At 40.3% G+C, this 14,410-nt stretch overlaps 1 protein-coding gene across 10 annotated transcripts in view; it reads right to left on the bottom strand.

The window, feature by feature from the left end:
* Positions 1-19: 19 nt before the first annotated feature.
* The window catches only part of UBR2 (ubiquitin protein ligase E3 component n-recognin 2), a 114,786-nt gene continuing 100,395 nt past the window's right edge, over positions 20-14,410 (bottom strand). For 6 of the 10 annotated variants that reach the window (XM_067006224.1, XM_059075623.2, XM_067006227.1 and 3 more), the window contains 6 exons: positions 10,117-10,225; positions 7,808-7,864; positions 7,410-7,487; positions 6,277-6,447; positions 3,615-3,716; positions 20-2,295 (listed from right to left, as the gene is read on the bottom strand). In XM_067006224.1, coding sequence (XP_066862325.1) covers positions 2,154-2,295; positions 3,615-3,716; positions 6,277-6,447; positions 7,410-7,487; positions 7,808-7,864; positions 10,117-10,225 — 659 coding nt within the window. In that variant the 3' untranslated portion in view covers positions 20-2,153. The remainder of the gene's footprint in view (positions 2,296-3,614; positions 3,717-6,276; positions 6,448-7,409; positions 7,488-7,807; positions 7,865-10,116; positions 10,226-14,410) is intronic. The other 4 variants (XR_010835098.1, XR_010835099.1, XR_010835100.1 and 1 more) reach the window with 2 other exon arrangements.

Here is a 14,410-nt window from a genome sequence, read left to right as displayed (position 1 = left end):
AATGTAGGCAGATGCAAAGTAATGTCAACACCTAAAGCATTTATTTGGATATCTTTAAACTTTTTACATATGCTACATTCCAAATTTTACAAGTTGTCCACAGATAATAAAGTTATAGCCAATTTTTTAAACAGATATGATTTTCCCTGATATGGAAAGCTTTAATGTTATATAAACATTTAAATGTTTATATAATGTTATATAAACATTTCTACAATAAACATAATACATGCGGAACAAATCATAAGACTAAGATGATTCGTTAGTTAGGGAAGACAATTAGATTAATGATACACACACCAGAAGATAAAAGGGCTCATGTGTTGCTATCTCATGTAAATTCATTTTCTTTCAGACTCCCTGACATTCTCAGAGAATGGAATCCAGGGACACCCTCTGCTAACAACAGGCTTATATGAAATCAGCTCTGAAAGTTGAAGTATTGTTATGATTTGGTGAACATGTTTATAATTCAACTACAGAGGGAGAAGCCTGGTCTTATCATTCTAAATTTAAGCTTGGTTAACAACTGGAGAAAAGCCCAAAGAAGCTGAACTTAAAAGCTAAAGGAATGAGGATGTGACAAAGGCCAAAATAAACATTAAAATCACGATGCCATCCACACAGTCCATACCACCAGATCTTATGAATGGAAGGAAGGCCAGAAAAGGGGGGTGAGCGCTGTGTTCTAAAGCAGATTTTCTTCCTCTTGGGTGAGAAGCGCCTCCTGTCAGATGGGTGACTCAGTCCCAGGCAAGAAGGGTCAAGGTCATCCTTTCAGAGGAAGGGGTTCTTCACACACCACCCTGGAGAAGCAGTGAGTGTGGCTTCTACATCTCCACTTACTTTAGCTGAAAGTCTGGATTTCCAACCTTCCTCCTGGGTGTACCGTGGAGTGTGTAAAGCTGAGCAGGATGGAACTTTTAGATGCAGAATTCAAAGAAAACTGAGTGAAAGGGTTATTTTCATTGGCGAAAAAAAATCCAAAAGCCTCTAATTATTCATTTATCCCTTAGCCTCACCTCAGAGAGGCTCTGTATTTATTCTTCCACCAAATCTGCCATCACTCTCCATGTACCCAAGCTCTCAGCACATGTGTATCACACAAGAGTGGTACATGGCATGTCATGGTTATAACTATTTTACTAAGCGGCTATCATTCTAGGAAGGCACCTCTTAGTAAGAACAATAATGTTTAAAAATAATAAAAAGCCTGGGCACACAGGTGTCCCAGAAATGTACTAAGTGAGCCAGCAGGTAAACAGCAATTCACCTATTCCAGGAAATGCTGGAAGGGGTGGGGGTGAGGGAATTTTAAAACACTGAATTCTCATTTTTTTGCTAGTGTTTGATTCTAGATGTATACACTCTTTCAACTTAGTCTTAGAAATAAGAGACTATATCATCTGAAAAATTAGGATACTCTTAAGTTTTCAATAAGCCCTTTAACATGAGTTTTTTTCCTCAAAGCCAAAAAGTCTTGCAAAAAAAAAAGGGGGGGGGAAGGGGCGGGGGATCCCACCTTGTATAGCCCTGAAAATCACCCAGCACACAAAGATACCACCTTCTCTCCTTCTTCCCACAGGTTCCTCCAGCATGAGAGTCCCCCAACCCCCTCACAGCCGGTAGAGACAAGGGAATGCCACTTTTGAAATCCACTGTTTTGCTTAGAGGTAGGTTCCCATCAGCTGTGGGGACACTGACCCAGGCCCAACGTTGAGAGTCACTGAGAGGGATCAGGAAGTGTGACCCCAAAAGACCAGAGACGACGTTTCCTGCTGCTGTTGCATCAGTTTCAGGCCTGGAGTTCCCTGTGTTCAGTAATGTGACACGGCTCAGACTACTGGGAACAGTCAAATGCAGTCAGATGCCCACAAAGGGGTTGAGCCCAGCTCAGGAAGAGAAGCTCCTTCCTGGATTCTAAAATTCAAGAAGTTACGTCTGAAGTACACAGCAAACGATGCAAGAAAATCTGCTGACAGAAGATGATTTTCATCAGTCTCTGGAGCCAGAAACTATAAAAATAAAACTGGGAAGAAAAGCTTAAATAAAGAATTTATTTTCAAGTTCAGTAGAACCTATTTCCTATTCTCTTTCTTGAAAAGCGAAGTGGGTTACAAAAATCCAAATTTATGTATTTGGTAGTGAAGTAATTATAAATGTTGCCAGTCAATGCCAACCAGTGTCTGATTTGCTTCCTGTGCATGTCCAATTTCCTCCGTGATACTGTGCTGGTGCCAGAGCTTCTGAATCTTCTTAAATCGCTCTCTGCACAAATGTAAAGGATTTCCCCGTCTAGAAAGAAGACACATGTCACTCAGGATGCATTCGGTTTATTCATCTATTATACTCCAACCTTTCCTGATTTAGGAAAAGTTACAAGTTATTGGTTTTAGATCCTCTGCAGAATTTCTCTTTGGCAGGCGCCTGTGGCTATTAATGTGTTAGCTCTGACGGTTTGCTAGGAGCAGCTGAAGGAGAGTAAGTGCTGAAAAGAAGAGGAAAATGAACACAAGCTACACCTACTCAGACTGGGGTGAGGAATTGGGGGTGGGGTTGAGCAGGAGGGTTTATGCTGAGAGGCTAAAACCATGCATTTATTATCCATTTTGTTGGTAAAACGTAAAACTGGGAGGGGCAGGGGAGAGGATGGAAAAATTGCAGGGGTGAAAATGTTCTTCTAAGTACTGTCTTTCAGCTACAAAGTCTAAGCAAACATGTGAATAACTTTGGGGTCTAATTTAACCAAAGCACAGGCACTGGTGAGTGCACGCCTGGGGCCTTGGCTCCTGACTCAGAGTGCCAGTCCTCTGACTCTCCGTCCAGAGCTCTTCCTCCTAAGAGCCCACATTTCTCAGAGCAACGGTAAGAACCATCAACAGGTGGCACAAGCCCGTATCCTTCCAGTCAAGTGCCTGAGGAGCCCATCTACTTATCTTGCCTTGGTTTCCAGGCCTTCAACTTCTGCTCCCCAAGGCTGGGAAGTTACATCTAGGTTAAGACTTTTATCCCATTTGGGCAAAAAGAAATGGTCTGAAAGTTCTTTAACAGTGCTTGAAGGAACTACTGTTAGCATTTTGCTTTTGATGTAACAGAAGCTACCAAAGTAGAAGTGATTAAGCCTCAAATACTGTTGTATTGCTCTATATGTTCTAAATCTTTGTTCTCTCAGGTTCTTATGTAGTAAGATAAGCACATCTCATAACAATCAAGATTTGCTCTTTTATATCACTTGAAGAGGACCAGGTCTCCCATACAAAGCCGCACAAGTTACAAAGAGCTATCCCTGCAGTGCTCTGATGCTGTGGATGCCGCAGGACAATTCAAACAGCTCTCTGGAGTAAGAAATGGAAAAAAGTTGCACTCTGTCCCATTTTTTCCCCTTATATATCTTGATGGCCTTCATGACACTCTGAGGGCTGGGAATGGGAATGTCAAACCAGATAGCCAGGGTAGCCTCCTTGGAAGAGTCCACAGACAACAGCCATTTGTGCTAACCCTCCAGGCAGTTAGCAGGCAGGCTTCATGACCACAAGGTTCACTGTGTTCACCCCATGCTGAAGGCTCTGGTGGCCCAGAGCCAGTCACACCTAGTTCCCCAGGACGGGCCTTACCTGAGTCCCTGGTCAGTCTCCCCATAGTCATCAAGGTAAGGAGGAGAATAAAAACAGCCTTTGGTTTTGCCAGCTAAAAATAGCACTTGACATTCCCGTACTCTGTAGAGAGATCATTTATACATTAGTAACCAAGGTTTGGATTCAGTTCCAAATGGACTGAAGTCTTATAAAAGTAAACAAAACCACTGGGAATATGGGGTTAACAGACACAAACTATTATACATAAAACAGATAAGCAACAAGGATTTACTGTATTGCACAGGGAATTATACCTAATAACTTGTAATAACCTATAATGGAATATAACCTGCAAAAATCAAAACAAAAAAACACTGAATCACTATGATGTACACCTGAAACCAGTGCAATATCATAAATCAACTATATATCAATAAATAAATATAAACAAACAAAACCACTGTTGGAAGAGAAGAAATGGCGTTTATAGCAGAGACACTTGAAAAAGTATCAACACCCCTGCCTAAGTTTAAAAATAACTAAAAGGATTGTATTGTAACCAATATAAGGAGGGGGAGGGACATTTAGGATTAGGATTTGACAGCTCATATATTAGTGGCATTTAAAAAATTAAGTGTGAGAAAGTTAACTACTTCTAAACATAAAGTAGTTATTTATGTATCAACCACTATTATGAAGAAATTATTCATTAAAAAAAAGTGTACACAGGGCTTTCTTGGTGGCACAGTGGTTAAGAATCTGCCTGCCAATACAGGGGACATGGGTCCGATCCCTGGTCTAGGAAGGTCCCACATGCTGTGGAGCAACTAAGATCGTGCACCACAACTACTGAGCCTGCGATCTAGAGCCTATGAGCCATAACTACTGAGCCTGCATGCCACAACTACTGAAGTCCACACACCTAGAACCCATGCTCCACAACAAGAGAAGCCACTGCAATGAGAAGCCCATGCACTGCAATCAAGAGTAGCCCCCACTCGCTGCAACTAGAGAAAGCCCACATGCCGCAACTAGAGAAAGCCCATGCAGCAACGAAGACTCAATGCAGCCAAAAATTTTTAAAAAAAGAAAATAAAAGGTACACAAACATTACGAACTAGGTTGACCTGAAACACAAAGGAATACTCTACACGACTAAAAGAATTCTGAAATATGCCAAATAAGGTAAAATGCTACTTTTACATTTCTCCTAAGGTTTTTTTTTTTTTTGTGTGTGTGTGTGTTTTTTTTTGCGGTACACGGGCCTCTCACTGTTGCGGCCTCTCCCACTGTGGAGCTCAGGCTCCGGACGCGCAGGCTCAGCAGCCATGGCTCATGGGCCTAGCTGCTCCGTGGCATGTGGGATCTTCCCGGACCGGGGCACAAACCCGTGTCCCCTGCATCGGCAGGCGGACTCTCAACCACTGCGCCACCAGGGGAGCCCTCTCCTAAGGGTTTTTAATAAAAATGTGTCTCCTGATCCCTTTGAGAGGTTTGCTTAACTTTTTCTGGTGTCAACAATTCAGCTCATCTCAACATTTATTGAGAACCTATCATATCCAAGAAATTGTCAGGCACTGGAGGGGTACTAAGATGACTAAGATGTGGATATGATCTATGCCCCAAAGGAGCTCAAACTCAGGTCACTTCTCTCCGTCAGACCCTGCGATGGCTTCCATCTCACTCAGAGACCTCACTAGGACACACCAGGCCCATGACTCTCCCCCTTGTGCTCACTACTGCAATAGCAGCAGCCTCCTTGCTGTTTCTTTTCTTTTTAAATTTTTCTTTCTTTATTTTTTGGCCATGCCGTGCGGCTTGTGGGATCTTAGTTCCCTGACCAGGGATTTAACCTGCACCCTCAGCAGTGAAAGCACAGAGTCCTAACCACTGGACTGCCAGGGAATTCCTTTTTTTTTTTTTTTAAATAAATTTTATTGAGGGATAGTTTTTTTTTTTAAACCATTTTTACAGGACAGTTTGATGAATTTTGTCCTTGCTCTTTCTTGAACACGGCAGGCACCCTCCCCAGCAATTCTGCACTTGCTGCTCCCTGCCTAGAATGTTCTCCCCACTTCTTAAGGTCTTTATTCAAGTCACCTTCCCAGAGAACCTTCCCTGGTTCCCTATCTAAAATTCAACTCTCCAGCTGCCTTTTCATATTCCCCTCCCTAGTTTATTTTTTCTCTTCTGCATGGATTGTTTTCTAAATTGTTATTTTATTTTCTATCTCCCTCACCAGAAACTGAGCTCCATGAAGGCAGATATTTTCATATGCTTTGTTGACTACTGCATTCTCAATATCCATTACAGAGTCACTGATAAGTATTTGCTGTATGTTGTCGAATGTGTACAACTACATATATCAGCCTGTGATATGTATGAATCCAACCATGAGGATACAACAAAAGGAGTAATTCTGGCTGTGCTTGGGTAGAAAACCAAACATAGCTAGAAGTTTCACATTAGAATGAGGCACAAAGAAAGAACAGAATTGTCATGGGGATGGAAATGATAATGAAAGAGCAGCAGAGTTAGCATGAACCAAATATGAGCTGTGTGGAGACAAGGCTCCCCATTTCCCTCAAATGTATAAAAGAGTGGCCTCAAATCTCTGCAATGTAGTAGTTTCTTGTTCCACCCCTCAAGAGATGTCTAATGTGGCAGATCCAAAGCTAGAAAGCTCCTTCCAGGGCCTTACCTCAGGAAGATGCCTACCCCAGAACCACAGGAGTAGGTGTGGGCGGTGCAAGCTCCCACGTCCTCCCCTTCCAACTCCGTCTGACAGCAGTAGCTCTGGGAGCACAGCAGAGTTCCACATACAAGGCACAGAGTTGGGGCTCTGCTCTTGTCACCACCTGATTTGGGGCACCTCCATGAAATAAAAAAGCACAAGTCAAGGCTCTAAAAGACTGGCTAAAGAGCTAAGGGTGGTAAAACTGCCCTGGAAAAAAATTCTGCAATATCAAGTAGAGCTGAAGATGCATACAGACTATGAACAAGGCAAATTTATTTCTAGAATAGGTAACATCTCACGTATACACCAACACCATGTACTGGAAACACTCAATCAACAGTGGAGAAAAGAGAAATAAAATTATCAATAGGAGGAAAAAATATGTAAATTTAAAAATTAAAAAAAAATTACTGCCACTATCATATAATGAAGTACTACACAATTATGAAAACTGATGAATTAAAAATAATATGTGTCGGGCTTCCCTGGTGGCGCAGTGGTTGAGAGTCTGCCTGCCGATGCAGGGGACACGGGTTCGTGCCCCGGTCTGGGAAGATCCCACATGCCGCGGAGCGGCTGGGCCCGTGAGCCATGGCCGCTAAGCCTGCGCATCCGGAGCCTGTGCTCCGCAATGAGAGAGGCCACAGCAGAGAGAGGCCCGTGTACCGCAAAAAAAAAAAAAAAAAAAAAAAAAGTGTCAAATGTATAAGTAAATCTTACAAACAATGCTGAGTGAAAAAAGCTACAGGATAATGTACAATGCTATTCTAAAGCTTAAAATAATAATAATATATGCAAAATAATAACTGCTTAGGAATATAACCGTTTGTAGTTAATGTGTTATTTAAAGTACAAATTGTTTAGATAACCTCTAATGAATCAACATTGTCCCTCATCACCCCCTTTCTCATATCTTATTCTGAAACATGGAATCATGCTTTTTACAAGTTTGGTAGTACAAGTTAGGTGGTACTACTGATGTTATGATTTCCCTACCCAAACAAAAGAGAACAATGACAAAATCCTTCAAATTCTGTGTAGAGAAGTGAGTGTTTCCAGTGGTAGGAAGTGCTCAATAAGCTAATATAAAAACTTACGAGAAATTAGACGCTTGATTAATGAGGCTGCTGTAATCCTCTGGAAGGTCTATTAATTTGTTAGATTCTCTTGGATAGCTAAAACAAAACAAAACAAAAACCACACAAAAAACCCAGTTAATATGAGGACATATTGTAACAATGACAGGGAAACTCTTAACTTAGTCAAAATAAATAAAGGAAGACTGAATCTGAGTGACTGGGCACTACCACAGCAGCAAAAAGCCACAGTAAGAACTTTAAAATGCATGCTTAAATAACATAGGGCCTTAGGGTTCACATTTTTACTTGAAGAACTCAGGATGAATTATCAGGACAATAGGCTGTACTGTACACTTATATCCTGCTTCCTTCCTACTTCTTGCCTCCAACCAAGTCTTTGACAATCTTCAGCTTACCTTATAGCGTCTCTTTCACCTTCCAGGTATCTCTTAACTTCAATGTTATGACACCAACTTTAATGTAAATGGAGAAAAAAAATTTTTTTACTTTTGAAGGGTTAGAACTAAAAAATTTTCTTCTCTAAATCCAGTAAGAGAGAAACAGTCTTCATGGCTTATTATATTTATCTCTTCATAAGAAGCTTAGAGGAATACCACATATTTTGCCTATCATATTTTAAAATCAGAAGAATATGACCTTTGATTTTTCTAAAAGCAACAATGCTTAACATATTAAAATTTGCTATTAACCCCACTAATTGCAAACTCTGAAAAACCAGTCTGGGGAATTCCCTGGTGGTCCAATGGTTAGGATTCTGTGCTCTCATTGCCAAGGGCACAGGTTCAATCCCTGGTCAGGGAACTAAGATCCCACAAGCCACGCACTGTGGCCAAAAAAAACAAACCAAAACCAAAACAGTCTGAATCAATGAGAAGCTCTTATAATCTAGAGCTAAAACACTCATATAAAATAAAAATTTTTAAATTGTGGTAAAATACACAGAACATAAAATTTACTATTTTAACCATTTTTAAGTGTACAGTTCTGTGGCATTGAGTATACTGACGTTGTTGGGCAATCATCACCACCTCTGTCTCGAGAACTTCTTCAGCTTTCTCAAATGAAATTCTGTGCTTGTTAAACACTAACCCATTCCTCCCCCCACTCCCAGCCCCTGGCAACCACTATTCTATTTTCTGTCCCTATGAATTTCACTATTCTAGGTACCTCATATAAATAGAAACGTAATGTTTGTTCTTTTGTGACTGGCTTATTTCACTTAGCCTGTCTTCAAGTTTCATCCACATTGTAGCATGTGTCAGAATTTCCTACCTTTTTAAGGCTGAACAATACTCCACTGAATGTATATAACACATTTTGTTTATCCATTCATTGGTTTATGGACATTTGGGTTGCTTCCACCTCTTGGCGATTGTGAATAATGCTGCTATGAACATGCGTGTACAAAATTCTATGAGTTCCTGCTTTCAATTCTTTTGCAATATACACCTAGAAGTGAAACTACGGGATCATAGAGTAATTCTGTTTAACTTTTTGAGGAATCACGATACTGTTTTCCAGAGCAGCTGTACCATTTTCTATTCCTACCAACAGTGTACATGGATTCCAGTTTCTTAACATCCTCACCAACATGTGTTATTAATGTCTGCCTTTTTCATTACAGCAGTTCTAATGGGTATGAAGTAGTATCTCACTGTGATATTTATTTGCATTTCCCTGATGACTAGTGATGTTCAGTATTTTTTCATGTGCTTATTGACCATTTGTATATTGTATATCTTCTTTGGAGAAGTCCTTTGCTCATTTTATAATGGGTTGTTTGCTTTTTTGTTGCTGAGATGTGGGAAATCTAGATATATATACTCTGGCTATTACTCCCTTATCAGATATATGATTTGCAAATATTTTCTCCCATTCTGTGGGTAGATCAGCCAAATTTTATTCTTAACTTAGTCACTAACTTGACATGATTAATGGGTCAATTTCTCTAGACGTCAGTTTTCTCGAATATAAAGTGAGGACAGGGCGTCCCTGTGGCGCAGTGGTTAAGAATCCACCTGCCAATGCAGGTGACACAGGTTCGAGCCCTGGTCCGGGAAGATCCCACATGCCATGGAGCAACTAAGCCCGTGTACCACAACTACTGAGCCTGCGCTCTAGAGCCTGTGAGCCACAACTACTGAAGCCCTTGTGCCACAACGACGGAAGCCCGCGCACCTAGAGCCTGTGCTCTGCAACAAGAGAAGCCACCACAATGAGAAGCCCATGCACCGCAATGAAGAGTAGTCCTCGCTCAGTGCATCTAGAGAGAGCCCGCGCGCAGCAATGAAGACCCAAAGCAGCCATCAATCAATAAAATAAAATAATAAAAATAAAGTGAGGCTTAGACTAGATAACCCTTAAGGTTTATCTAGTCTATCTATTAGACTAGATAACCTTTAAGGTTTCTTTCAGTTTCAAAAATCTACAGAACATAGTACTTAACAAGTAAGTTAATATAAGGAAATAAACATTTCCACCACTACTCTCCTTCCAGGCAAATCTGCTTATGCTATTCAGTAGGCCTGGCAAAAATCTTACCATAAAGGTAAATTCTTAACTAAGAAGGCCTAATAATTATACTTTGAATCACATGGATTGAATTCTGCCAGGCTATCTGAGAATTTTGTAAAATATGTGATAAACTGGTTTGTTTCCATATATGTATATTCCAATATAAAGAAGAAAAGTGTATAATCGTTACCTTTCAATCAGTACCTTCATTATCTCCTTATTTTCTTGAAAAAGGCAAATGAAGTTGTTTGGCAGGGAAAGATAGTTACATAAATGTTCAAAATGGCTTGTTCCAGAAGCTGCAAATAGAGAAGAAAACAGTTTTGCATATAACAACTAAGAGTAGATCCTATAGGAGAGTAAGCAACAGCAGAGCTTAAAACAAAAAAGGCACGAGATGAAAGAGTTCAATTTTGCTAGGTACATAACCTGCAGGAAGTAAATAAGACGGCACATGGAAGGGATCCACAGAAAATGACATAACTGAAAGTGGAGTCAGGCAACTCCTTTACCAAACTGGTCACAATTTCTTGATGTTTCAGTTTTACCATCTGCAAAATGGGGTACCTGTGTGATATACTTCATGGGGTTAATTGTGAACATTAAATGACAAAAATAACATATGGGTAGCTCTGGAAAATATAAGGCAGTACAGAGACATAAGATGATTTTATCACTGAGAGATGGATTTAAACACTAACTTAATCATCACTGAAAATGATTAGGAAGGGTAAATTATTCTCTCAATGGTGCCTGGACAACTAGCTAAATGGAGATGCTATTAAATAAACTTTTAGAGAGCAGCATAACATGCAGGCACTATGAGGTACAGTAAACTTTAAGTCTAACTTTACACTACTTTTATGAAATGAATTGTGACAACTGTGAAATAGCAAATTAATTCCTACATTAAAATCAGATTTATGTGTAATTATGGCTATTTTGAACTTCAAGGACATGTTTCACATTAAAAAGTACTTGAGAGGGGGCAGACAGCAGAAGCAAGAAGAATTACAATACTACAGCAGCTTGCAGAACGAAAACCACAATCACAAAGTTAGACAAAATGAAAAGGCAGAGGATTATGTCGCAGATGAAGGAACAAGATAAAAACCCCAGAAGAACAACTAAATGAAGTGGAGACAGGCAACCTTCCAGAAAAAGAATTCAGAATAATGATAGTGAAGATGACCCAAGATCTCAGAAAAAGAATGGAGGCAAAGATTGAGAAGATGTAAGAAATGTTTAACAAAGACCTAGAAGAACTAAAGAACAAACAAACAGATGAACAATACAATAATTAAAATGAAAAATACACTAGAAGGAATCAATAGCAGAATAACTGAGGCAGAAGACCAGATAAGTGACCTGGAAGACAGAATGGTGGAAATCACTGCCACAAAACAGAATAAAGAAAAAAGAATGAAAAGAAATGAAGACAGCCTAAAAGACCTCTGGGACAACATTAAATGCACCAACATTTATTTTCATTATAGGGGTCCCAGAAGGAGAAGAGAAAGGACCCAAGAAAATATTTGAAGAGATAATAGCTGAAAACTTCCCTAACATAGGAAAGGAAACAGTCAACGAAGTCCAGGAAGTGCAGAGAGTCCCAGGCAGGATAAACCCGAGGAGGAGCACACCGAGACACACAGTAATCAAATCGACAAAACTTAAAGACAAAGAAAAAGATCAACAAGGGAAATACAACAAATAACATACAAGGGAACTCCCATAAAGTTATCAGCTGATTTCTCAGCAGAAACTCCAAAAGCCAGAGGGAGTGGCACAATATATTTAAAGTGATGAAAGGGAAGAAACTACAACCAAGAATATTTTACCCAGCAAGGATCTCATTCAGATTTGACAAAGAAATCAAAAGCTTTACAGACAAGCAAAAGCTAAGAGAATTCAGCACTACCAGATCAGCTTTGCAACAAATGATAAAGGAACTCCTCTAAGTGGGAAAGGGACTAACAACTTAAAAAATAAAAAACCTTGTACATACATAGACTGCTGTATCAAAACTGCATGCGAGGGCTTCCCTGGTGGCGCAGTGATTGAGAGTCTGCCTGCCGATGCAGGGGACATGGGTTCATGCCCCAGTCCGGGAAGATCCCACATACTGTGGAGCAACTAAGCCTGTACGCCACAACTACTGAGCCTGTGTTCTAGAGTCCGTGAGCCACAACTACTGAGCCAATGTGCCACAAGTAACGAAGCCTGCATGCCTAGAGCCCGTGCTCTGCAATAAGAGAAGCCACCACAATGAGAAGCCTGCACACTGCAATGAAGAGTAGCCCCCGCTTGCCGCAACTAGAGAAAGCCTGCACGCAGCAACAAAGACCCAATGCAGCTGAAAATAAATAAGTAAAAACAAACAAACAAAAACTGCATAGGAACAGCAAAACCAAAACCTACAATAGATACACATACAAAAAAGAAAAAGCAACCCAAACACAACACTAAAGATGGTTATCAAAACACAAGAGAAGAGAACAAAAGAAGAAGGGAAGAAAAAAGACCTACAAAAACAAACCCAAAACAATTAAGAAAATGGCAATAGGAATACACATATTGATAATTACCTTACATGTAAATGGATTAAATGCACCAATCAAAAGACACAGACTGGCTGAGTGGATACAAAAACAAGACCCATATATATGCTGTGTCCAGGAGACCCACCTCAGACCTAGGGACCTATACAGACTGAAAGTGAGATGGAAGAAGGTATTCTACACAAATAGAAATCAGAAGAAAGCTGGAGTAGCAATACTCATATCAGACAAAATAAACTTTAAAATAAAGACTGTTGTAAGAGAAAAAGAAGGACACTACACAGTGATCAAGTGATCAATCCAAGAAGAAGATATAACAACTGTAAATATATATGCACCCAACATAGAAGCACCTCAGTATATAAGGCAAATACTAACAGGCATAAAGGTAGAGATCGACAGTAACACAATAATACTGGGAGACTTTAACACCTCATTTTCATCAATGGACAGATCATCCAGACAGAAAATCAATAAAGAAGCACAGGCCTTAAATGACACATTAGACCAGATGGACTGAACTGATATTTATAGAGCATTTCATCCAAAAGCAGCAGAATACACTTTCTTCTCAAGTGCACACAGAACATTCTCCAGGTTTGACCACATGCTAGGCCACAAGGCGAGCCTCGGTAAATTTAAGAAAACTGAAATCATATCAAGCATCTTCCGATAACAATGCTATGAGATTAAAAATAAACTATAAGAAAAAAACTATAAAAAATACAAACACATGGAGGCTAAACAATATGCTACTGAACAACCAGTGGATCACTGAAGAAATAAGAGGGGAAATCAAAAAATACCTAGAGACAAATGAAAGCACAATGATCCAAAACCTATGGGATGCAGCAAAAGCAGTTGTAAGAGGGAAGTTTATAGCAATACAATCTTACCTCAGGAAACAAGAAAAATCTCAAATAAACAACCCCACCTTACACCTAAAGCAACTAGAGAAAGAAGAACAAACAAAACCCAAAGTTAGCAGAAGGAAAGAAATCATAAAGATCAGAGCAGAAATAAATGAAACAGAGACAAAGGAAGTAAGAGCAAAGATCAATGAAACTAAAAGCTGGTTCTCTGAAAAGCTAAATAAAACTGATAAACCTTTAGCCAGACTCATCAAGAAAAAAATGGAGGGCTTCCCTGGTGGCGCAGTGGTTGAGAGTCCGCCTGCCGATGCAGGGGACGCGGGTTCATGCCCCGGTCTGGGAAGATCCCACATGCCGCGGAGCGGCTGGGCCCGTGAGCCATGGCTGCTGAGCCTGCGCGTCCGGAGCCTGTGCTCCGCAACGGGAGAGGCCACAACGGTGAGATGCCTGCGTACCACAAAAAAAAAAAAAAAAAAAAAGGAGAGGCCTCAAATCAATAACATTTGAAATGAAAAAGGAGAAGTTATAACAGACACCACAGAAATACAAAGGATCATAAGACACTACACGTGGCTATATGCCAATAAAATGGACAACCTGGAAGAAATGGACAAATTCTTAGAAAGGTACAGTCTCCCAAGACTGAACCAGGAAGAAATAGAAAATATAAACAGACCAATCACAAGCACTGAAATTGAAGCTGTGATTAAAAATCTTCCAACAAACAGAAGTCCAGGACCTAATGACTTCACAGGCGAATTCTATCAAACATTTAGAGAAGAGCTAACACCTATCCATCTGAAACTGTTCCAAAAAATTGCAGAGGAAGGAAAACTCCCAAACTCATTCTATGAGGCCACCATCACCCTGATACCAAAACCAGACAAAGATACCACACACAAAAAGAAAATTACATGATGGGACTTCCCTGGTGGTGCAGTGGTTAAGACTCCGTGCTCCCAATGCAGGGGGCCTGGGTTTGATCCCTGGTCAGGGAACTAGATCCCATGTGCATGTTGCAACTGAGAGTTTGCATGCCACAACTAAGAAG

The sequence above is a fragment of the Kogia breviceps genome, chromosome 10 (assembly GCF_026419965.1).
Source record: "Kogia breviceps isolate mKogBre1 chromosome 10, mKogBre1 haplotype 1, whole genome shotgun sequence".
In the NCBI taxonomy this organism is placed as follows: domain Eukaryota; kingdom Metazoa; phylum Chordata; class Mammalia; order Artiodactyla; family Physeteridae; genus Kogia; species Kogia breviceps.
The sequence above is the reverse complement of the archived record's forward strand: the minus strand, read 5'-3'. Positions and strand labels throughout refer to the sequence as shown.